We start from the raw sequence: 25229 nt of genomic DNA, 5'->3' as shown, positions 1-25229 counted from the left end.
TAAAAGACCTGCCACAGGAAGGAACCAAAGTCGGTTCGTGGCACCACCAGGAGGAACAAACACCAGCTGTGCAAAACATGCCCTGGTGCAAAGTCCCGTCAAACACTTCTCCTTTCATTCGTCTTTACATACAAATGATCAGAGGAAAACAGTGCAGGGGAAAATGTTGCAAAGGTGTGCAAGAAGGTAGCCGGAAAAGACGGAGGGGCTGAAAGTGAAAAAGTGGTGGAGAATGCAGAAATATCTGAAAGCAAATGGAGGATAATAAGTGCAGTTATTAATTTTAAAGGTTAATTTGGTAACACTTTAAAATAATGTTCATTAGTTAACGTTAATGTATTAACTAATATGACCTACCAAACAATCCATTTGTATTTGTTCATCTTTGTTAACATTAGTTAATAAAAATACAGCTGTTCATTGGGTTACACTTTATTTTAAGGTGTCATTGTTACAGTGTAATTATATATTTAAATACTGAGTAATATTAAGCAACTACATGCACTTACTATAGGGTTAGGGTTTGGTTGAGGATTATTGCATGTAATTATGCATAATTTACTGTTATTACTACGGTAAGTACATGTATGCATCCGTTCATTGATAGTTCATGTTAGTTCACATTGCATTAACTAATGTTAACAAGATTTTATTAGTATTAGTAAATGTTGAAATTAACTGTATACGTGCAGTTCATTATTAGTTCATGCTAACTAATGTAGTGAACTAATGTTAACTAACGAACCTTATTGTAAAGTGTAACCGTTAATTTTAGGCTTACAGAAAAGAAAGCTTAAATACATTCCCGCTGATGCCAGGAAGGGTTGACAAGAAAAAGGCAAATAACATACACACACAAAATTGCTGAATTTAAAACACTTATTTTAGACAACAGATAAAATGGCTGATGCAGATTAGCAGAATTTATACATTGTTAAAAAAAAATTCAAACAAAATAAACACTAAAACAAGTAGTTTGTATAAAAGTGAATACATGAAGACGGTATGAAATATGCTGTAGGATAAAAAGCAAACTGCTTATAATAATAAGAGCAACCCAAAATCGATTTATGCAGAAACGATAATATATATTTTAAAAAATATGATCTATTAAATTATAGAAAATTATATTTTATTATACGATATACCACATATCCCTATTGAACATACTCAAAATCCCTCAAAAACTGAAAATTTGCATTTTCCACTGACCCAAGAATGAATACTTATGTTAATTGGCCAGTCAATCACAGTTAATAAACAAAATGCTTAAGAATTGTCGAATATATTTGTATATAAATAGATGTGTCTATAATTATTCAGGAACATGATGCAAGGGACAGATGGAATAGAAGATGAGCAGAATTCCAGAAATGGACAGGGTTTGAAGAGAGACGAAACTCAGTGAATGTGTAGTGGATAAGACTCTGATTAGTTTTGCTCTGGTAACGACAGATCATAAAAATGAGGGAGAGGAGGAAAAGACTAAAAGAAACAGAGTGGGGAAGATTAGTGCCACTCCAGGAAAGGCTACACACTAGGAGGAGAAAGAAAAATGGAGGGAGGGAGAAGCAGGGATGCTACAGTTTAGTCTGGATTAGTTTCGGTCAGAGAACAGAAAAAGAGGGAAATAGATAGAGAGAAAGGGAAAGAGAGAGGGATAAAAGAGATGGAGCATCTGAAGCGGGAGCATGAGAAGAGGGAAATTTGCAAAGACGAGGAAGAAAAGTTGTCATTCCACGCATTCATTAGAGCATCTTCCATGGGTAAAGTAAATGTTAGTCATTTTTTAGTCAAATATTTTTCCACCTCAAAACAACAAACAACTCCATTATCTCTTATCAAATATTTGCTCCTTAAATAAACACATGCACCTCAGATCATTCTCTGCAACAGATATTTCTCATACACACATTTCAAATCAATTGCACAAGCATTTTCTGCCCCAACTGCAAACTAGATATTTCTCATTGAAGGTTATACAAGACTCAGAATTTAGCAAAGCATCTCCTTAAAGACTTCAAGAATTTGATTTCACAACAGAGTTTCTGTTTGATTTACTTTTTGTGGAACAAATGCAATGGTTACCCACTTAACTGAGCAACTGAGAAATTTAAATACAGTGCCATTGATCTCCAGTCAAACTAACCTGGAAGAAACATACAACATTTTGCACAGCTGAATTGGACAAATAGTTCCATGAAAAGTTCGAGAAACTGTGAGAAGCCAGAAGGCAGGTTTGGGGCCGGGGCAGGACTTGGATATTGGGTTAGACAGCTTCTGAGTGTGTGTGCGTGTATGTGCATGTGTGTGAAGCAGAAGGTGGAATTGGGTCGGACGGCTTACGGACTGGACTGCCATTCCCACTCTTACTGGGCGACATTCCCTGCTGATCCCGCATCAGCCAAGCCGAGCGGAAGGTCAACATTACTGCAGGGGTCTGAGAGCCAGCCTTGCTCCACGCACACACACAGTAACACGCACATAAGCTTTCATACATAATGTTATAACAAACAGAAATTATATATATATATATATATATATATATATATATATATATATATATATATATATATATATATATATATATAAATAAAATATAATATTTCCTCTTTCCTTCGTGTGTGTATATATGTAAGCTATATATACACACACACACATATATTAGTCACATCTAACATAAAAGTTTACATAATATGTGTGTATATGTGTGTGTATTATATATATAAATTATTTAGTAGTCTCTGTGTATACACTACACACACACACATATATACACTGTATATATACACAGTATATGTGTATAGATATATACAGTATATGACCAGTATATATATACACAGACACACACACCGCTATTAATCGTTTTGACACCACTAATATATTAGACCGTTTAATAAAATGTCAAATGAAATTTATAATGAATTTTAGAATTACATTTTAAATAGAGTTTATTGCAGTATTTATTCTTACAATCTACAAAGATACACATATAAATTCCTTTTTTTAAAATATATATATTTATATACACACACAAACACACACAGTGTATATATAAACATTTAACAAATATTTTAATTTAAATTATAATAATTTAAATTATAATAAATATTTTAAAAAGTGCTTTGAAACTTGAGATAAACAATACTGCAACAAAATCAAATTAATGTTTATTATAAATGTTGTGTATATATGTATATGTAAAATTCACGAATTTACAAAAAGTCAAATGTATTTTATTATCTACAAAATATTAGAATTTCAAAAACGTTTTGTTTTATTAAAATAAATGCTTACTATCATTTAAATTTGTTATTGTTTATTATTACTATTACTACATATAGTATGATTTTTGCACATAGCTATATCTATATCTATATATAAATTTGTCATTGTAAAATAAACGTGCTATTTCCCAAAAACAGAAGGCGACTGCAGTTTACAGCAAGACAATTACTACATTACAATCTTTAACATTAATTTGACTATTTTATTCTGCACTTAAAACATTGTGGCTGAGAAAGAAAGAATAAAATGACGGAAAAAATTGGAATGATGGGCCAGGGAAAGCGCGAGAGCGGTTGCGTGCAGAGAGAGTGGCATGTCTGATTGCGTGAGAGGGTGTGTGTGGGGGGGTGACATGCTTTTTTTTCCCAAGGAAAAAAAGTGTGGACAAAAAAACAACTAGGGGGTGAAGAGAGGACTGTACTTACTTGGTGGACAGCACACAGTGACTCGTAGTTTCATACAGGGGAGGGGGGGTCCGTCGTCTGAGGATAGTGCTGGAAGGAAAGAGAGACAGAGTAAAACAGGAGACTGATGTCTTTGACACTGGGAAAGAGAAATCTAAATTTGTTGCCACCAAATCGATGCTTTAGACTGCTCGCACAAAACACAAATAACACACATAACCCTGGGCCATAAAAAGACTGCTTGACTCCGATGGAATGGCTAATCCATTAGCGCAAGCAGGAGCTGTAACGGGCTTGTTAATGCTGAGCTCGGCAGGACCGAATGTGAGCCGTTCCACAAATGATGGACACTCTGATGCAGTCAGATGGGCTCAGTGCAAACATTCACACTTCATAAACTTACATGATTACACCGTTACAACATTATTTACACACCTGGAGGTCATATTTGCTTTCAGCTCATCTCGTAAGTGTGATCCAAGCATGACTGCATTTATTCGTTTTGAGCAAAATTCCACAACATTGTTGCATCAAACCGCTCAAACGCAGGCTAACATTTCCTCAGTGGAAAAAAGAAAGTTGCTGTTCTGAATATGAAACATTCTGGATGTTGTTGATAATGTGTGTGTAATTTACATCACGCTACACTTTTGCTTTGTTCTTGACTGCAAATTAAAGGTTCTCCGAGTCTGTTTTTAAAGTCTTTTAGGAAGTCGGTTTCTAGCATATAATGATGTTAATTTACAGCAATCGCAAAACTGTAGCTTGTCAAGCTATTCATTTAAAGTAGTTCAACTGCAGTCAAAGAAGCTTTTTGAAAAAGTAGTTCAAAATGCAGTGCGCGCCAACGCTGAATCTGAAAAAAGGCCTCAAAGTTTTATGATTGAATTGGGATGTCATTTGATGTAATTTTTTTCATCAAGTTGAGCTGAACCTGTCTGACAGATCATAAGAGACCCAATTTTAGTCGTAACACAATTTTGACAAAATGTGTAGTTACTGCATTTTTACTATTTAAGATATTATTTTATTATCCTTTTTTCAAAAAATATTCAGGATTACAATTAGGGCGGCAGTATTTCATTGCATTTAAACAGATCAGTTTGCTCTAAATATCATCAACAACTCAACAAAAACTATAATAATCACCATATTTATACTTGAAAACAGGGTTTAATAAAAGGCCTATTTTTTTGTCAAATTAGTGTATAATATTATATATTGCGTAAAATTAGTGTATAATAATATATATTGTCTAATATATAACATATCAGCCACCACAAGACGACCATATCCATGTCAAATAAAACAGCTTTTATTAGGCTACTGCTGAGCTTTTATCTCATGAGTGCATATCATCTTAATGTATTTGGCAAAAATATAACCAATTTTTACCAAAAAGGAAGAAAAGATACGCACTGCATCTTTAAAATGATAACTCTAACTGCTAACTTCTGGTGTTTTAGCATGCTATGTAAATGAAGAAGGGTAAGTCTAACTTGTACACACAGACATAATTTATGTACATGAACGTGTACACATACACACAAATGAACACACTGAAACACAGCGTGTGTACTATAATGCCATGCATACCTCATTAGCATCAGGCCATGTTATAACAGCTATAAAGCTATGAATCTCTTCCCAGAATCTGAGCAGCAAGTCTGAGGTAGACGCTTAAATTCAGGCTTGAGTGGGTCTGCCGTTTTAAAGAGCGTCTCTGGCTCCACATTTAATCATAACCATAAATCTATAACAGCCATTTCAGTAACACACACCACAGCAGCGGCCATTTTCATCTCGTAGAAAGGCTTTTAACTGAACGTCTAACAACAGCAGATACATCCATTTAGCATGCGCAGTAATTTCACATTGACGATATAATGAGAACGGCTGACTCCAGCGGGGCTGTATGAGTGTGTGGTGTGTGTTTTGGTTTTCTGAACCCCATATGCATTTGTGGCGTATCTTATGGGTATGTGTTCATGGCATTAGAACTCTGGATTTCAAAGCAAAAGTCTGAGACCATTAGCGAAAGGGCTACTCTTTTTCTTATTTTTTTGGGCAAGTTTAATTGAAAAATGTCTTAGTATTTGCTATAGGGTCCACGATAAACAAAAGAAAAATCTAGTTTAAAACACGTGCCAAGTTCTTAGAAAATGTACTCTTTGTGTTTATGTTGGTTTCGTACGGTTTTGAAAATCCTTTATATCATTTTCAAGAAAAGTATACATTTAATTATTCTAATGGCGTGCGTAATTGTCAAGAAAAAAAACCGGCAAATATAGTTTCCTTAGACCTTAAAAATATTATTATTAGTTATACGTTTTCGGAGAGGCACATCACATGATATTTCAGAATTTGATCGCCTCAACAATCATAAGGTTTCCTTATTTCTTTCTGCATGTTGATTGCAGCATATGCCATTGATTTAGCAGACAAAATTTTTTAAACAGTTTTGTTAAAATAATATTTGGTCACACTGTAGATTAGGGTACAATTCTCACAATTATCAAAATATTAACTATGACTTTTGGCTCAAACTCCTAATTATTGCTTATTAATAGTTAGTAGTTGTTCAGTTTAGGTATTGGGTATGATTAAAGGGATATAGAATATGGTCATGCAGAATAATGCATTAATATGTGCTTTATAAGTAGTAATAAACAGCCAATATCCTAGTAATATGCATGCTAATAAGCAACTAGTTAATAGTGAGAATTGGACCTAAACTAAAGTGTTACAATATTTTATATATTTCTATTATAATTTAAGAAATAATAAAAGATTATTTGTTAAAAGTTACATTAATTTAAATACAGAAAGCAAAACATGCTCATTATAGAAGCAGAATCTTTAAGCCAATGTATTAATTTTATGTACATTTTATGTATTTTAAATAAATAAATAAAAATCATGTCATTGACCCATGTCCTGTTGATTTAATGACACACATTTGATCACACTCAAGCTGCATAAACTTCACAAGTTTGTGCAAAACTTGAGCCATGTTGTCAATCTAAAAGGAATCCAGCCAATGAGAGGGTCAGTGTTAAAGGTACTTCCTGTATTAAAAGCAGGACTCTTTAGTAGTTATTTCTTCTGTTTCACCCTCAAATGCTCTTGTATGCACACACACACACACACACACACACACAGACTCAAACTACAACTTGAATTTAGATCGGACACACTGATCCCTTGTTTTCAGCTACAGGATCGAGCTTAAACAATTAAAAAGACAGACACATTGTTACGCTTTCTTTGAAGTGAACAATAGACAAACACACACACACTCTCTCTCTCACACACACACCGTATCAGGGTAGGGGAGGGTTCGTGAAGTTTGACACAAAGGCTCTGTGCTGTGTATACACTCTCATGCTTGAACAATGCTCTATTGTCCTGGTCAGCAATGCTGTAATTTATGTAAAGATACTTTCCCCCCTTTCTGTCTCTTCCTCTTTTTCCCACCCTCTCTTAGGCCTTTGTTGTCCCACTCTTTCTTCTTCTACTCTCTCCATTTTGACTACTATACTTCAACTTTTAAGACTCCATCATGCCACGCTTTTGTGTTCTTAGTTTACTTGAGGGGCTTTCGCACCGGGTAGTTAAAGGAACTCAGTTATACACACTAAAAAAAATGGTTCTTCAGCGGTTCTTCGCGGTGGTTAAGGTGCTATATAGCACCACTACCATTTAAAGAACCTGTTAAGCCCAGTTTGGTTCTTCAGCGGTTCTTTAGCGGTTCTTTGGGGTGGTTAAGGTGCTATATGGCACCTCTTATGGTTCTACATAGCACCATTTGACAAAGGTAGGTGCTATATGGCACTTAAAGTGGTTCCCCTATGATTACAAGCCAATGAACCACTTTTAGTGCTATTTAGCACCATTTTTGTTTAGAGTGTAGGAACTAGCCACCAGACCGGTCCCCTGAGAACTTTTTTTCCCATAGGGCCATTTTTCTGGTTGCATTCATGCCAGTAGAGACTCTGAAGTGACGTAAGCTGGCCTGTGAAGTAATTTAAGTGAGGCATTCAATAACTGGAAGTTAGAGGACGCTGCGATTGGCTGGACCATCTACGTCCGAAATTGTGTTCGTCCCTCGTGAGGGTATCGGACAGTTGAAGCAGAGCTACGAACCGATTACCCTAAACTCAGTGTTTTTTCCTTCACTGCACCTGTGCGAAAACAGAAGTTAAACCATCTCATCTTTAATGCAGCGAGAATGAAAATGAAAAGTGGGATATCAATACGTTCTGTAGCTATCAAACTCACTGTAATTTACTGTTGCTTACCTCCATATTACTCATGTCTTCCAAGCCACCAGCACCTCTTTTATTAATTTACTTGATCATTAATTTAGCCTACTGGTTTCACTTTTCGTTTTATTTACTAATTGATTTAATATTTACTTAATTTTAATCTCACTGGAAAGGTGAACATTTGCTGTTTGCAATTGGTGATAGGCTAAATAAAAATGTCACGTTGCAATATTGGATTTGTTTTCAGCGGATGTCACAAAAGCAATGTGCAAACTTTTCGTGAGTTATGCTGGTGAAGAAGTCTCAAACCCCAATCAATTATTCACTATACAGAAAGTGAAAGTTTTCGGCATCTGACGCTGCATTAATGGTGCATATTCTCTCAGAGACAACGAGAGATAAATCTACTTCAACATACTGTATGCTTATAATGGTATATAAGTGTTCAGATGTATTATAGCTTATATACATATCATATGTTAATAATTTTAATAGATATACATGTATAATATATGTATAATCAACCTAATTGTTTTCTTCTGGATTGCATCCAACAATTAAAATAATCCAACATCGTAATTTTGACTTAATTGATAATAATATCATAAGAACTATATTTTTATGTTTATTTAAATTAACTGGAAACTATTTAATTTCCAAAACCCTGATAATTTAGACTAGATTTTGTGCACAGCCTTTTTACTCCATTACAAAAGACATAACACTGCTTACAACTGTAACAGTGTAGCAACACTTGTGAGTCTCATGTAAAATGAATAGGGAAAAAAAAAACAGCCCCTATATTTAATTTGACCTCCTGAGGTTAACGTCAACATTTTCTAAAGGTTAAGCACATCCTTCCACTGACCACTGGTAAAAAATAAATAAAAACTAAAGATACATTTATATTATTAATTTTTCACTTCAATTCTAGAGTTTCAGGCTTTTTTTTACAACATACTCATTCAAAATGCCTTGTGTGACTTCCTACCCAGAGAGAGAGAGAGAGAGCGAGAGAAAGAAATAAGAGGAGGGAATTGAAGAGATTTGGCCTGAAACCAAAGCTGTAAAAAACAGGAAAACTGTCATGTAATTTTATGGCCACAGACCATCTTTCCTTCCTTTTTGGGCTTCATGTAGAAGAGGCGAGAAGGATGAGGGTGGAGCCAAAGGCAAGAAAAGGACCATTTTCACTTTGTTCACATAAATATTCATAAAAAAATCAAAAAAAAATTTTAAACTCACAAAAGATGCACAAGCAGATAAACACAAAAAAACACACCAACTCCTGCTCACCAGGTAGCAACTAGATTAAAGGGGTGGATTAATGCCCTTTTCACAAGATGTAATATAAGTATTTGTTGTCCCCAGAGTGTGTATGAAGTTTCAGCTCAAAATACCCCACAGATATTTTTATATAGCATGTTAAAATTGTCACTTTTTGAGGGTGAGCAAAAACGCACCGTTTTGTGTCTGTTCCTTTAAATGCAAATGAGCTGCTGCTCCAGCACAGGGGGCGGAGCTTCAAGAGCACTCACATGGACAGAGACAGAGCGCATTTAGGCCACGCCCACACCAGGGGGGAAAACAATCCAACCGTCTCCATTGACTTTGCATTGCGAGAGGCTGCCTCCTTGTCATTTCTTGCTTCTAACAAAAGACAGAAATGCCTAAAAGCTGCTGTGTGACAAGGTGTACAGCAAACAAGCTAAGAAACCCAGAAATAGGTTTTTATTAGCTCTCGACCTAAAAGTGTTTAGGACATAAAAGTGGATACAGGCAGTTGAGACAGAGCGTCACGCGTCTCATTACTCTGAGAACTAACGTACGCCCGCTGGAAGAGACCGTAATCGGCAACACAGGATAGTTTATCTTACAGAAATATAATATATAAAACTGACATTTGGATATTTGACTCACCAGTGACCAAATGTTTAACTTACTGCACACGTAGCGTATTTTTGGTGCATACTGAGTGTCAGGATCCCACAATTTAACCATACGTTCCAGCCTGTATCCACTTTTATGTCCTCAAACGCTCGTTTTTTGGGGTCGACAGCTTATGAAAGCTTATTTCTGGGTTTCTTAGCTTGTTTGCTGTACACCTTGTCACATAGCAGCTTTTAGGCATTATTCTGTCTTTTGTTAAAAGCAAGAAATGACAAGGAGGCAGCCTCTCGCAATGCAAAGTCAATGGATTGTTTCCCCCCTTGGTGGGCGTGGTCTTCAGATTATGACGCGTTGCGCTCTGTCTCTATGCACTGAACATGTAAAAAGCTTTTAGCCTTTTATGTTCAAACTGGATTCAGACAATGATGGAGAGACTCAAGAAGAAGTGGCAACTTGTAGAATGCAACAGGACGTTTCTGAATGGTTAGTTGATGAATTTAGGTAGCTTATGTGTAGTCATCTTCTTGTCATTGATTAGCATATTCTGTCATGATAATCTATAAATCGCATTCCCGGGGGCGGGGTTTATGTAAATGTTAGGGTTTGTGATGTCACTAACCCGGGAGGAAGCTTGTGTAGTCCCTACCAGCCGTTTGTGTAGTCCTTAAAAAGTGATTTCTGTAAAAGAAAATATCTCCCTTTGCTTTGAACGTTATAACTTTGCAGATGTTGTTTATGCTCAAACAGCAACATTACACACTAATTAAAGTTAAGAAAGTGAAATCATAAATCAACCACCCTTTTAAAGGTGTACATATTTTTTTTTTAGATTCCATATACTACCATTCAAAATTGTGGGGTCAGTATATGTTTTTTTCTTAATTTTTTTTAAAGAAATTAATGCTTTTATTCAGCAAGGTAGAATTAAATTGATCAAAAGTGACAATACATACATTTATAATGTTACAAAAGATTTCTATTTTAAATAAATGCTGTATTTAGCTTACTTTCTATTCATCAAAGAATTCGTAAAAAACAAATTAGGGGTGCAACGGATCACAAAACTCACAGTCGCAAAACACTGCATAAAATATACACACACACGCATTTATGTGTATATGTATGCGTATATGTAAATGTATGCATGTATGTGTGTATATATATATATATATGTATGTATGCATGTGTATATGTATCCATGTATGTATATATATATATATATATATATATATATATATATATATATATATATATATATATATATATATATATATATATATACACACTGCTCAAAAAAATAAAGGGAACACTTTTTAATCAGAGAATAGCATCAAGTCAGTTAAACTCCTGGGATATTGATCTGGTCAGTTAAGTAACAGAGGGGGTTGGTAATCAGTTTCAGCTGCTTTAGTGTTAATGACATTAACAGCAGGTCCACTAGATGGGCAACAGTGAGACAACCCCCAAAACAGGAATGGTTTTACAGGTGGAGGCCACTGACATTTTTTCCCTACTCATCTTTTTGGACTGTTTTTCACCAGTTTTGCATTTGGCTAGGGTCAGTGTCACTACTGGTAGCATGAGGCGATACCTGGACCCTACAGAGGTTGTGCAGGCAGTCCAGCTCCTTCAGGATGGCTCATCAATACGTGCCATTGCCAGAAGGTTTGCTGTGTCTCCCAGCACAGTCTCAAGAGCATGGAGGAGATTCCAGGAAGACAGACAGCTACTCTAGGAGAGCTGGACAGGGCCGTAGAAGGTCCTTAACCCATCAGCAGGACCGGTATCTGCTCCTTTGTGCGAGGAGGAACATGATGAGCACTGCCAGAGCCCTACAAAATGACCTCCAGCAGGCCACTGGTGTGAATGTCTCTGACCAAACAATCAGAAACAGACTTCATGAGGGTGGCCTGAGGGCCCGACGTCCTCGAGTGGGCCCTGTGCTCACTGCCCAGCACCAGGGAGCTCGATTGGCATTTCCCATTGAACACCAGAATTGGCAGGTCCGCCACTGGTGCCCTGTGGTTTTCACAAATGAGAGCAGGTTCACCCTGAGCACGTGACAGACAGGAAAGGGTCTGGAGAAGCCGTGGAGAATGTTATGCTGCCTGTAACATCGTTCAGCATGACCGGTTTGGTGGTGGGTCAGTGATGGTCTGGGGAGGCATATCCATGGAGGGACGCACAGACCTCTGCAGGCTAGACAATGGCACCCTGACTGCCATTAGGTATCGGGATGAAATCCTTGGATCCATTGTCAGACCCTATGCTGGTGCAGTGGGTCCTGGGTTCCTCCTGGTGCACAACAATGCCCGGCCTCATGTGGTGAGAGCATGCAGGCAGTTCCTGGAGGATGAAGGAATGATACCATTGAAGGGCCACTACGCTCACCTGACCTACATCCAATAGAACACCTCTGGGACATTGTGTTTCGGTCCATCTGACATCACCTGGTTGCACCTCAGAGTGTCCAGGAGCTAAGTGATGCGCTGGTCCAGATCTGGGAGGAAATACCCCAGGACACCATCCGTCGTCTCATTAGGAGCATGCCCCGACGATGTCAGGCATGCATACAAGCACGTGGGGGCCATACAAACTACTGAGTACCATTTTGAGTTGCTGCAATGAAATTTCAGCAAAATTGACAAGCCTGCTGCATCATTTTTTCACTTAGATTTCCGGAGTGTCTTTGAATTCAATCCTCTGTAGGTTGATCATTTTCATTTCCATCAAACGATGTGGCATCCTTTCGTTCATAATACCAGGGTTTTTCCTGCATAGAGAATTATGAGGCGGCCGCCCCCGTCAAATTTCGGGCCGCCTCCGTCTGTCGACAAAAACTCAAGACGGAATCACATGATTAGATACCTCTTTTCCACCGACACGATTCCGCAGCGGGTTCACGGCCGGGTTCCATTCCATTCTCAAACCGTTCTGCGCATTTCGACTGCATCAGAATAAGCACGAGCCCGGCCCTGGCCCGAGACGCTCAAGCACAAGTCCGACAGCTCATCAGAATTATCAGCCCGAGTCCGACTCGAGTCCGTTTTTTATTATTATTATTATTACACAGCGGCAGCCTGCCCTATTTGCAGCCATTAAAATAGGTCAGTTTTGTTAGTTATGTTTCTTTTAATTTCTTTATCATGTTAATTTAGACAAATGTTTTGAAGCATTTTTTTTTTTAAATGACGACCAAGCAGCCGAACCGACAGCGAGTATAGCCTACAACATGTTTGATCAATTTAGCCTCTCAAATCAACGCTAATAGGCTACTTTACTTGGCTACAATCCATAGATAGGCTATAAAACACTTCAAGCATATCACACAGACAGTTAATTTAACAAATGGTTATTTATTAAACCACAGTGAGTAAAACTACTTTTTTTGAAATACTGAGGCAGGCTCAGGCTGCTCGAACCAGCGCTCGCAAACGAAAGGAGCAATAGCCTATCTAAACCAATTAAATAAAATAAACTTGCAGGTTATCTTACCTCAAAAATGCACGACAGAACATGGCCATTCTTTTTTCCAGTAGTTTCCAACAGTTAAACGAAAATAAAAGTCCAATCAAACGAAAAGCATCCGTAGTTTCCAACAGTTAAACGAAAATAAAGTCCAATGAAACGAAAAGTTAGAGCAGTCTTTTACAGAGCATCGTGGAGAAAAAGAATAGCATCCACAGTGTAGCCTAAGGTTTTAACCCAGTCCTCCTCTCTTCTATCACTCTTCCCGCTGCGTTTTAAGTTGGCCATCTGCGATTTTTTTTCTCTTAATATTCTCCATTATTTGCACATGAGGTGAATCGTGGGTCGCGCTGATGGGAAACCTTCTGTGTGTGTGTGCGTGCGTGCGTATGTGTGTGTGTGTGTGTGTGTGTGTGCGTGCGTGCATGAGACTGTCCAGCCCGTTCTCATCCTAGGGCGTCATATATTGACGCTTTTGACATTTCGTCTACATCGAACGCACATGGCACCCTTTAGCGTCAATATGAGACGCAGATAGAAATGTGCCAGAAGGCGCCTCCTAGCGGTCTAACCCTATCCCTACACTACACCTAAACCTACCCATAACCGAACAAAGCTCTGTGCGTGTCATATTGACGCTAAAGGGTGCCATGTGCGTTCGATGTAGACGAAATGTCAAAAGCGTCGAGAATGCGTTGGACTGTCATGTCAGTCATATGTCACTGTGTAATTATAAGATTATGAAAGTTATGAGGTTATGAAATGTCTTTCTATGTTTGTTTTTCTATCGTCGTCGTCAGCTTCTCATATTTTTTTAATTAATGTCTAAAAATATAAAAAGAAGGATAACCCAAAAAAAGCCGATAATGCAATGTTTGAAAAACCTGAAAGAGACACATTTTTCTGGTTGTGAAAATGTGTAAATGAAAGCAAATGATTGTTATTCAACCACAATGTTGTTAATATGGCCCCCTATGAACTGTAAATAAAATCAAATTATCTGATTATTAAAATACCTAAAAATAAATAAATACATGCTTGTAAAAAGTGTTTTTTTTTTCACCTTCTAGTGGTCATTATACATAAAAAGATGCACCAGATTAATGCATTTATCTTTAAAATGTAAAAAAATTTCTTACGGGGGGGCATGCCCCCGGACCCCCCTAGAGGTACCGAGCTATCGGATTTTGCCACCTCCGCCTCATTTTCAGCCAGGAAAAACCCTGTAATACATTACCCAATCCATATTAGTATAGATATCCAGCATGATATTTTTCCCCATTGAGATCTGATGTGTTTTCAAAGTGTTCCTTTAATTTTTTTGAGCAGTGTATATTCTTTTGCTACAAAAGTGATTTTCTATTTGTCTGTTGTTTTTTCATTAACATTGATGCACAAAGTGACAGCGGCCTATAAATACCTGTTGCTTAGACCGAATGCACGGCTCCAACATAATGATACGCATCTGTTTCTTTCTCAATTGCTTACGTTCACTTAAGACATAACAGACTGTGTTTACAAGGATACTCGTGAACACGGGTATTTTGACATAATATTACATGTATGTCTGTTCAAGTGCACACAGAAAATTGCGCGTGAGGCCGAATTGAGTCTTTCGTGTCTTCTTGTGCTTGAATGGTTTAAAATGGCTTGTATGTTTAAATTGACAGGACTTAACACATACAAACTTTCACAATATGATGGTTAAACTTAGCAATTTAATCCACGAATCACATGCGCTCTGAACCGTGGGGCCTGGTTCATATGGATCAACTACAATCCATTACTCCCCTAAAAACTGTATCAAGTTTCCCACTAAAATATTAAGCTGTTATCAACATTGATAATAAGAAATGCTTTTTGAGCAGCAAATCAGCATTTAGAATGATTTCTGAAGGATCATGTGACACTGAAAACTGAAGTAATGACTTCTGAAATTTTAGCTTTGCGATCACAAGAATAAATTACATTTTAAAATGTATTAAAATCGAAAACTGTTGTTTTAAATAGTAATATTTCACAATATAACGGGTTTATTACTGTATTTTTTGATCAAATAAATTTAGCCTTGATGATCATCACAGACTTCTTTCAAAAACATTAAAAGTCTTATCAGCCCCACATTTTAGAATGGTAAGGTGTATTTAGTGTAAATGTATATATTCACTGTTATGTTGTCACCCTGATTGACATTTCTGTGTATGCTCTCCAACACTGCAGCTCACTTACAGCTATAGTAGTAATGGTGTCCGGGCAGGAATTCAAAGCCCAAGGAGAAGGGTGTGAAGCGCTGGATCTTTTCAGAGAATCTGACAGGGCCATAGGGAGCGTACGGCTGGTTACACTCCCATCTCTTAATGGCCTCTTTAGTCTCCACGCAGCCCTTGAACTGACGCTCAGCCACCAGGTAGAGAGCCAGACTCTCCACAGGTCCACTCGACTGGTGGTCAGCAGGATAGTGGGGACACAGTATATCCAGATAATCACTCAGATTGACCTGGACAGAGTAATCATCTCCTGTTAACCTGAGGGCAAGAGAGAGAGAGGGGGGGGGGGGGGGGGGGGGGACTATTAGAGGGTGTATTTCTATCATGAGAGAAATTCATGGCCACAATCACTAAAAATGGCATTCTTCCAAGTCCACAGAACAGATTTCAGACGTGTCAGCAAGATCTGCACTGAATCATGCTTGGATTGGTGCTCGCTTGGCCGCTTCGTGGAATATTATTAAGAGTTAGCAGTCAGTCACTGCTGAGAAACAAATATTTTAACATGACAAAAATTTTGTTAGTACCTGATGATACAGATAGAAGGATGCAGCAAAAATGTGAATTGTAAAATAAAGATTGATGGTAGGCAAGCTAAATTAAGCAAGTTTTATGTTACTCGAGTGATACTACACAGTAACCCTGAGGATTTCAGCAGGTCAAAACATTCACACAGCACCAGATACGGACCGTGGCTCTCAATAACAGCTTCATGCTAATTAGTGAGAGTTTCATTCTTCCTCCACACACAAAGTCAAAAGTCAAGTTGCACTAATAGGAGAAGAATTAGCATAGAATGGCCCTAAGGGGCTTGGTAAAAAAATAAATCACTTTCCCATTTGTTTACACACTGTTGACTTTAAAAGGAAGTGTGTACAAGACACCATCGGAAGGAAGGAAGGAAGGAAGGAAGGAAGGGAGGAAGGAAGGGAGGAAGGGAGGAAGGGAGGAAGGGAGGAAGGAAGGGAGGAAGGGAGGAAGGGAGGAAGGAAGGAAGGAAGGAAGGAAGGAAGGAAGGAAGGAAGGAAGGAAGGAAGGAAAGAAGGAAGGATGGATTTCTCAAGTTCACTTTTATTATTACTAAAGACTTGTAATTGCAAATGATTTACATACACAAAAAACTGATACTTTTTTTAAAACATCAAAATCAATTCATTGATATTACACTGTACATCATACTTTTATTTCCCATAATTCTTTACATTTTGGCAGAGATTCCACCAACTTGTAGTACAAATCCTAAAAACATAGGCGAAAGAAAGAAAGAAAGAGCGAAAGAAAGAAAGAGCGAAAGAAAGAAAGAGCGAAAGAAAGAAAGAAAGAAAGAGCGAAAGAAAGAAAGAGCGAAAGAAAGAAAGAAAGAGCGAAAGAAAGAGCGAAAGAGCGAAAGAAAGAGCGAAAGAAAGAAAGAGCGAAAGAAAGAAAGAGCGAAAGAAAGAAAGAGCGAAAGAAAGAAAGAGCGAAAGAAAGAAAGAGCGAAAGAAAGAAAGAGCGAAAGAAAGAAAGAGCGAAAGAAAGAAAGAGCGAAAGAAAGAGCGAAAGAAAGAAAGAGCGAAAGAAAGAAAGAGCGAAAGAAAGAAAGAGCGAAAGAAAGAAAGAGCGAAAGAAAGAAAGAGCGAAAGAAAGAGCGAAAGAAAGAGCGAGCGAAAGAAAGAGCGAGCGAGCGAGCGAGCGAGCGAGCGAAAGAAAGAAAGAGCGAAAGAAAGAAAGAGCGAAAGAAAGAAAGAGCGAAAGAAAGAAAGAGCGAAAGAAAGAAAGAGCGAAAGAAAGAAAGAGCGAAAGAAAGAAAGAGCGAAAGAAAGAAAGAAAGAAAGAAAGAGCGAAAGAAAGAAAGAGCGAAAGAAAGAAAGAGCGAAAGAAAGAGCGAAAGAAAGAGCGAAAGAAAGAGCGAAAGAAAGAGCGAGCGAAAGAAAGAGCGAGCGAGCGAGCGAGCGAGCGAGCGAGCGAAAGAAAGAAAGAAAGAAAGAAAGAAAGAAAGAAAGAAAGAAAAGTTTATAGTTCACAGGTACTGAAGAAGTGCAAATGAACTGCAGACTGTGGAAAAACAGGTGAGAACCAGAGCAAAGGAGCAGCGGAGATGAAGTGAGACAGGAAGTGAGGTGAGGGGCTCAGAGAGAGAAGGGTTACAGAGAGGAGAGACAGACACATGGAGGGAGGTAAAGAAAGGGTTCTATTTTAATTAGTGGCCCTAGAGAGAGTTTGGCGGGAGACAGCAAGAAGACAAGATGGATTTTAATTGGTCTTTCTTCACTGCAAACGTGCCTGTGTGTGCCAGAGAATGAACCGAGCGAGGGATGAGAAGAGGCCACGGAGGAGAAGAAGAGGAGACAGGATGTGAGAGCAAGGCGGCCGGTCCAGGTCTGTCACCGGGAGTCTTTTGTGAAGAAGTGACAGAGCGAAGGAGGCAGAGGAAGCATGAGAAGGAAAGAAGGGAGGAGGTGAACACACATGGGCAGAAGAATGAGGAGGGGGGTTATCCTGAGTTAAGTGGGTGGACAGAGAGACGACGGAAAAAGGCTAATGAAAGACTCCAGACCAGAGACATAAAGAGCAAAGGAGCCAAACAGATTGAGGCAGATGGAGTGCAGAGGGAGAAACTGAGAAAGTTAGAGAGTAAACTAGGTATCCGTCCCACAGACTATGCCCTAGTTAAGAAATTACCTCAATACCTGTGGTGTAAACTCGCTACAGAAGCCAGAAAATACAAGACGTGGTGTGGCTGAGGTCATCTTTCCATGAGCTTTCATATCGAGCCATCAACAGTGATTCAAGATAAAGTTCATCTCTTCATCCAAGATCTGACAGCACATGTCACATTTACAAATACTGCAAGCTTGGCCAGTGATGAGACATCTATAAGTTGCTAATTAGCTGTCAAGCTAATATAATTTTCATCACTTAGGCCCATTTGAAGGGACCATCATCATGTGACCGTTTATGGTGTCACAGATGAATAAATGAACACTGGACCAGAACAAATGGAGTTTGTTTGACCTTTCCTCTTCTTTTTCACAGGATAATACATTCAGAATCTAATCTGAGGATAAATGTTCATGTTTAATTGCATTAAAGAGTGGCATTGGATATTACTTAATGATTAAAGGGGGAATTTACTGATTAATAAAATTTGGCTGGCTATGCTGTTCGTTCCGTTTTGCCAAAAATGTCGACACCCATAATGACATTTTATATTTTTGTTTGAAAGAAACGATTATTTTTATTCAACAAGGATGCATTAAAGCAACACTTAATAACTTTTCCTCTTCGGTCGCCCTACAGGTTGGAAGCCGAATTGTCCATTATCGCTGTCGTAAATACTGTAATTTAGCCTACTGTCGCACGCACGCTCGCTGTTTATCCAGCACCGGCTTTTGGAATGAACGATGTCCACAGACAAGGTACAGTATGTTGCCTGATTTTATGAAAGTATTGCAAAGAGAAACAAAGAAAAACTAAATAATGACTATTGCAACGCTTGCCGTAAAAGTCAAATTTGTAGTTTCTTATGTCTCATTCAAACTACAGAAACGCTACCCGATCAGGCAAACTCGCGTAGTGCGGTTATAGCAGATATAGGGCCGCAAAGCGAATGCAGAAGTGCCTTTCACCCTGTTACGACTTGATTAACCACTGAAATTGATTAAAAAAGAGAGACTGTAATGACATTTATAATGTTACAAAACATTTCCATTTCAAATAAATGCTTTTTTTTTTTTATCTTTCTATTCATCAAAAACTGAAAGAAATATGGATCACAGTTTTAACAAAAATATGAAGCAGCTGTTTTCAATATTGATAACAATAAGACGGTTTCTTGCGAACCAAATCAGCACATTCGAATAATTTCTGAAGGATCATGTGACACTGAAGACTGGAATAATGACTGTTCAAAATTCAGCATGATAAATATACAAAAAGAAAATAAGAAAATCGTATTAATTAAAATATTTAACATCTCCGTTATATAGGTGTTCGGTAAGTTTGAACTACAAGTGTAACCCAACCTGATCTCACAGGAAACCTTAACCATGTTACAATGTGGCAATTTCATATGAATTTGTACAATGAGAATCGTATAAAAACATACGATTGTTAGAAAAAAAACTAAGCATTGAATGTCCAGCCCTAAACATACCCATCACTGGGGCGTAAGCAGATCAAACGAAAACGTGTGAATGAGATCGTACGAATTCATATGAATTAGCCACCAATTCACCAAAACGTAAATGGTTACAAATTTCCATGAGATTGAGTTGGTCTAACCAGACAAATGACGAGATCAATTCAAACCAATTTCAAAAAGACAGTTTTCAAATCAAGGAGTAATGCACTGTAATTACTCAAATGTACAAGTTATTATGATGAAGCTGCTGTAAAACCACAGTCTGCATGCGGAATTGAACCCTTAGATGTTTAAACCTTCTGGAGAAATAGGTTAGCAAGACTAAATCGTGTAATTACTGCATTTTGGAAATGCGAGTGCTGGAGCTGAACTTTGACAGTATCAGACAGCATTATACCGTAGTTATAATATTCAAACCGCTATAATTTGCAGACAACGATAATTATGAGTAGCTGAGGTTCCAATCTCAGCATGTGTCTCTTTTGCAGTGTGGCGGAGATGAAAGTGCAATAAAGAGGTGAAGGAAATGTGTTTACTGCTCCCTCTCCTCCTCCACACGTGCAGCGACTCGAGCGGCGAGCTGATCAATAGCTGTGACTGAGTATTGGTGATCAATCTCCATGACAGGCCCAATCGATCAGGAGTCAGTCAAACGTAACTCAGACAAGGCCTTCTGATCAATTTTGCGCTGTGTTCAACACCCCCGAGCTGCATAACACATCTCAATTAACACACCCACATACTCACAAATACATGTACACAAGTAAATAAAAGCTTTAGTTGAATTGACAGCTAAAGTTGAGAACAATGCCTCCACTTTCCTACACACATTACTAAAAGCTGACAAATGGACTCGTACATTTACATTTTACTTTAAAGAGGGTTACTGAGAGTGAAAAGGTGAGGGAGGGAGAGAGAAAGAGAAAAAAGAGATATAAGGGACAGAGGACATAAAGCAATCAGCAGAGAGAGGTTAAAGTGTCTGGCTCTGTCAGGTAGTCTGAAAAATGAAAATGCCCTGTGTAAGAGAGAACAAGTGTGGGGATCTGTAAACTAGGTGGTAATCATGGTCATATTCAGCAGGATGATAATGCGGCTGCTTCCCTCGAACGGAGATCTGTCATGGACTTGGGCTTGACACACTTCAACGAATGCATTAATGCAATAATAATGAAGAATAATTCACAGTTTACTGAAGAGGAATGATAGATACTTCACAGATTTATGCACTGGGGTTGTCAATTTAATGTGTTCATTCTGTGTGATTAATTACAAGTTAATATGGGAAAGGCGGAATAAAAAGAACGTATCCTGTGCAAACAGGCCCAAATCTACCTCGGACAGACTGACAAACTACAAAATAGTTAGACCATCACGATTAATCGCATCCAAAATAAAAGTTTGTGTTTACATAATATATGTGTGTACTGTGTATAATTATGTTGTAGCCTATATATAAATACACATGCATGTATTTAAGAAAAATGTGTTATTTATATATAAAATATTTATATTTATATATAATATAAATTATGTATAAATATATACAGTATTATATACAGTATATATATATGCATATATTTCTTAAATATATACATGCATATGTGTGTATTTAAATATACAAAATAATTATACGCAGTACACACACATATATATTATGTAAACAAACTTTTTTTTGGGATGCGATAAATCATGATTAATCATTGCCCAGCCCTAACAATGAATACAAATAAATAAATAAAAATGACTCAATAATTAAATACATTTATAAATAAAGAATTCATCATTTATAAATACAATTAAATATTCAAATATTAATAAAACAAATAAATTAAATTAAATTAAAATCAGGTAAAAGTAAATAAATTAGACCTAAGTAAAGGTTACATTTGTATTTATTCATTTATTTAATGCTGCATGGTCTTTAAATTATCAGGCCTTTTCTCAGCAAATATTGATATTTGCAGTTAATACGCAGTGAACTATGATAAATTCAATTAAAGTGAAAATCACCCAAAAACAAACATTCTGCCATTTACTCACCCTCGTGTTATTCCAAAACTGTATGACTTTCTTCTGTGGAACAAAGTAAGGTAATCTGAAAAATGTCTCATCCATGCAATGGAAGTCAATTCAACATTAAACAAATCAGCATTCTTTAAAGAAAATCACCTTTTGTGTTCCACAGAAGTCATGCATGTTTGGATCAACATAAGGGTGAGTAAATGATGAACATTTTTATTTCTGGGTGAACCATCCCTTTCACAAAGAAAATATACATTTTTCCTTTTTTTACACAAACCTGCTGTGCATGAACAACTACTAAAGAGGCATGAGAAGAGATCTTAAATGATTAAATCATTAGGTGATTAAACACAGACACAGTAAATTATCCTACAAGATCCATATAATAGCTACAACATATATTGTGTCTGATTAAATCCTGCAGTGCTGGAGCCAAACTGGAGTCATTATACCATTACAGCAGGCGCTTCACAGTTTTAATAATAGAACATATTCATAGTAAAACTAAAAAAATAAAAAAAGTCTGTGTGGGAGTACACGACGGAGCGCGAACATGAATGAAAATAGGGGCCGACCCTGCCAGCAGCACCTTTGATCCCTTTATAAAAGAGAATAATTAAAACATGAACAATTTCACAACCACAGCAGAGGAATACAGAGCAGCCTCGACAAGGCACGCATACCAAATGAGCTACGCAATCTCGCTTCAGTCTTACTGTACGCCGCAACATAATTGCTAAATGGACCCGATAATTGATCAACAATGCTAGGCTATCCACAGAAGAACACAACAACATGCTGGGAAAGGAGAGGGAGCTGCGAGGGGTCGGAGTAGGTGAGCTGATTGGCTCCTCGAGCTTCATGACTGGTGAAGGGAAAAGTTGGGGGTCCTGATGGACTCGGCAGTGAGGGAGCTGCCCTGGGAGCAGTAGGGTTATTTGAGGAGCTTTGATAAGAGAATGGCAAAAATGCATGAAGACAAGGACTTGGAAAGTTTTGAGAAGACAATATGTAGCGAAGATACAGGAACAGAGAGAGAGACAGTTGTAGTGTTATTGGAATGTTGGAGGATTTGGTTGAGGGGTGAGGGCTCAAGGTGGGCTGGCACGCTCGGCCAAGCCGAACTCTTCCAAGGGAGACACCAGCATGGGAACGAGGGATGTGGAGCAATGGAAAGAATTAAAAAAAAATTGTTAGAGACCTTGGCAACAGGCGAGGCATCCAACGGGAGTCGAGGGGGCTAGAGGGGTGAGATAGAGAATGAGTGAGAGAGAACAAAAGAAAAAGAGAGCGTACTCATTCCCTAAAGGGGATCCAACGCTCCAATGCACTTTCAGTCAATGGTTCATCCCTCCATCACACAGAGTAACGGGAGGAAGAGCAAATGAGGTGATTTCAGTCAAAAACCGAAATATTTTATTTCGGAAAAGAATATCACTTTTCTGATCATTTTAGATGGCGCTCTTTCATCATTCCATTTTTCTTTGGCTGCCACCCCCTTTTCTACTCAGGAATATATCATGTGACGTGCATATGACCTGTATCAAAGTCATCCTCATATACACCATTAACCCCTCTACCTTGCATGTTCTATCTTTCGCCTTCTCTCCGCCAATCTCTCGCTCTCTTTCTCTCCCTCTCATCAGGTCACGTTAGTCTCTGGGGTTTGACAGCCACGCTGCAGATGCAGCCCTGTTAGAGCCTGTTTGAAACAGGACTTCAAAACCAAAAGTGAAGAACTCAGAAATCACAAACTGTGGAACCTTACAACACTGAAGGGTGTACGCAGCGACACCTTTCACCAGAGCAGGTTCTTATCTCACCGATTTTTTCTAAAGGTCACGGACATGAGCGGTTTTGCTAAATGCATATGAAATATCATTCATAGTTCAAATAAATATGTTTTTAAGGAGGACAAAATGCTTTGTTGATGATGCCAAAGGCCATGCGCCCAATCGAACTCACATACAAAAAATGTATGTGTCACTGTGGGAGCTGAGCTACTCAAAATATGGAGTTTCCAAAACGGACAGAATGCGTGACATGCACTTACTCTTCAAAAGCTTGAACAAAACTAGGCAATAAATGAAATATGATGCAGATTACATGAATATGTGGTACATGGTTTTTTACAAACGCAATGAGTTTTGTGCAGTGAATTATTGGCTGCCGAAAGCATGAAACCATTGAAATTCAATTTTGTATAATGAACAATTTTGGTGTTGTGGTGTTGCACCAAATGATGTCCAATAAAAATTCTGGTCCTGAAGCAAAACCAGTCGAGCACCACTGCACCACAAGATTCAAGACCAGCAGAGTCACAGATGCTCTCATGTACGGAACAATTTAAGTGCTATGATTTATCAAACACACACATGCACACGCAGGCACACACACGCACATACACGTGAAATATTACAATTTAAAATAACTATATTCTATTTTAATATATTTTATTTTGTATATTTATTATTTATATATATTAAAATGTAATTTAATTCTGCGATGGCAAATCTGATATTTCAGCATCATTACTCCAATCTTCAGAGTCACATGATCCTTCAGAAATCATTCTAATATGATGATTTGTTGATCAAGAATTATAAATGTCTTATTATCAATGTTGAAAACAGTTGTGCTGTCTAATGTTTTTGAAAACTGATTCATTTTTCAGGACTATTTGATGAATATGCTATAAAAAAAAAAAAATAAAAAAAAACAGCATTTATTTGAAATGTTTTTTTAACAAAAGCATTCACTGCCACTTTTGATCAATTTTACTGAATAAAAGTACAACTATATTTAAAGAAATGAATAGTAAACCCAACATTTTCAAAAGCAGTGTATATAGGTTCATTATTTAAGTATTTGAAGATGCATGTCTGTCACATAGAACAAGAAAAAGAATCAACAAAGAAACAATCTGACTGGCAAGTTCATGAGGCACAATGCCACTTATGTAACCACTAATTCCTAGAATAGTGAATAATAAATATTTTTCTATAATGTGATTTAACAATGAAAATTGAGAATTGTAAAAGCTTGGCAAACAAACATGTAAAAAAAAAAAAAAAAAACTTCAACCAAATTATTCATGGTGCATTTGGTCTTTTTGGATTAGTAAACACTAAATACAAAGTAGTTATGCAGAGAAAAGCAGGAAGACTTAAGGGACTGTCAGCCAGACGAAGGCAGCCGCGCACAGCTTCCATAACCATCACAAATCCAAAAACACATTCAAACCGCCTCACTATAAAAAAAAAAAAACGGCTCTCTGCCACAAATATGTCCTTCCCCTTTGCCCCCTCCTGCGATAAACCCACCTAAGCTCCAGCATGTGGCGCATCCCCAAACCCCATGTTAGCCTCAGCGCTAGCCCAACAGGCGCTAAGCTCCTCACGCGGCTCCAATGTGTTCAACCGTTTCAGACCGTGTGTGTGTGTGTTTGTTCATTCAGCCATGTTGTGTCTAACCTGACTATTAAGGCTCTTCAGAC

General features: G+C 37.7%; 1 protein-coding gene across 1 annotated transcript in view; it reads right to left on the bottom strand.

Moving 5' to 3' along the window:
* Positions 1-25229, bottom strand: part of efna4 (ephrin A4) — a 52815-nt gene that overhangs the window by 6312 nt on the left and 21274 nt on the right. The window contains exons 2-3 of the mRNA XM_082149597.1: positions 15548-15843; positions 3714-3782 (exon numbers count right to left, since the gene is read on the bottom strand). Of these exons, the coding sequence (XP_082005723.1) occupies positions 3714-3782; positions 15548-15843 (365 nt within the window). The remainder of the gene's footprint in view (positions 1-3713; positions 3783-15547; positions 15844-25229) is intronic.

This window comes from Leuciscus leuciscus (genome assembly GCF_965113295.1).
Source record: "Leuciscus leuciscus genome assembly, chromosome: 20".
NCBI classification, from domain to species: Eukaryota; Metazoa; Chordata; class Actinopteri; order Cypriniformes; family Leuciscidae; genus Leuciscus; species Leuciscus leuciscus.
This window is presented reverse-complemented; position numbering and strand designations above follow the sequence as displayed.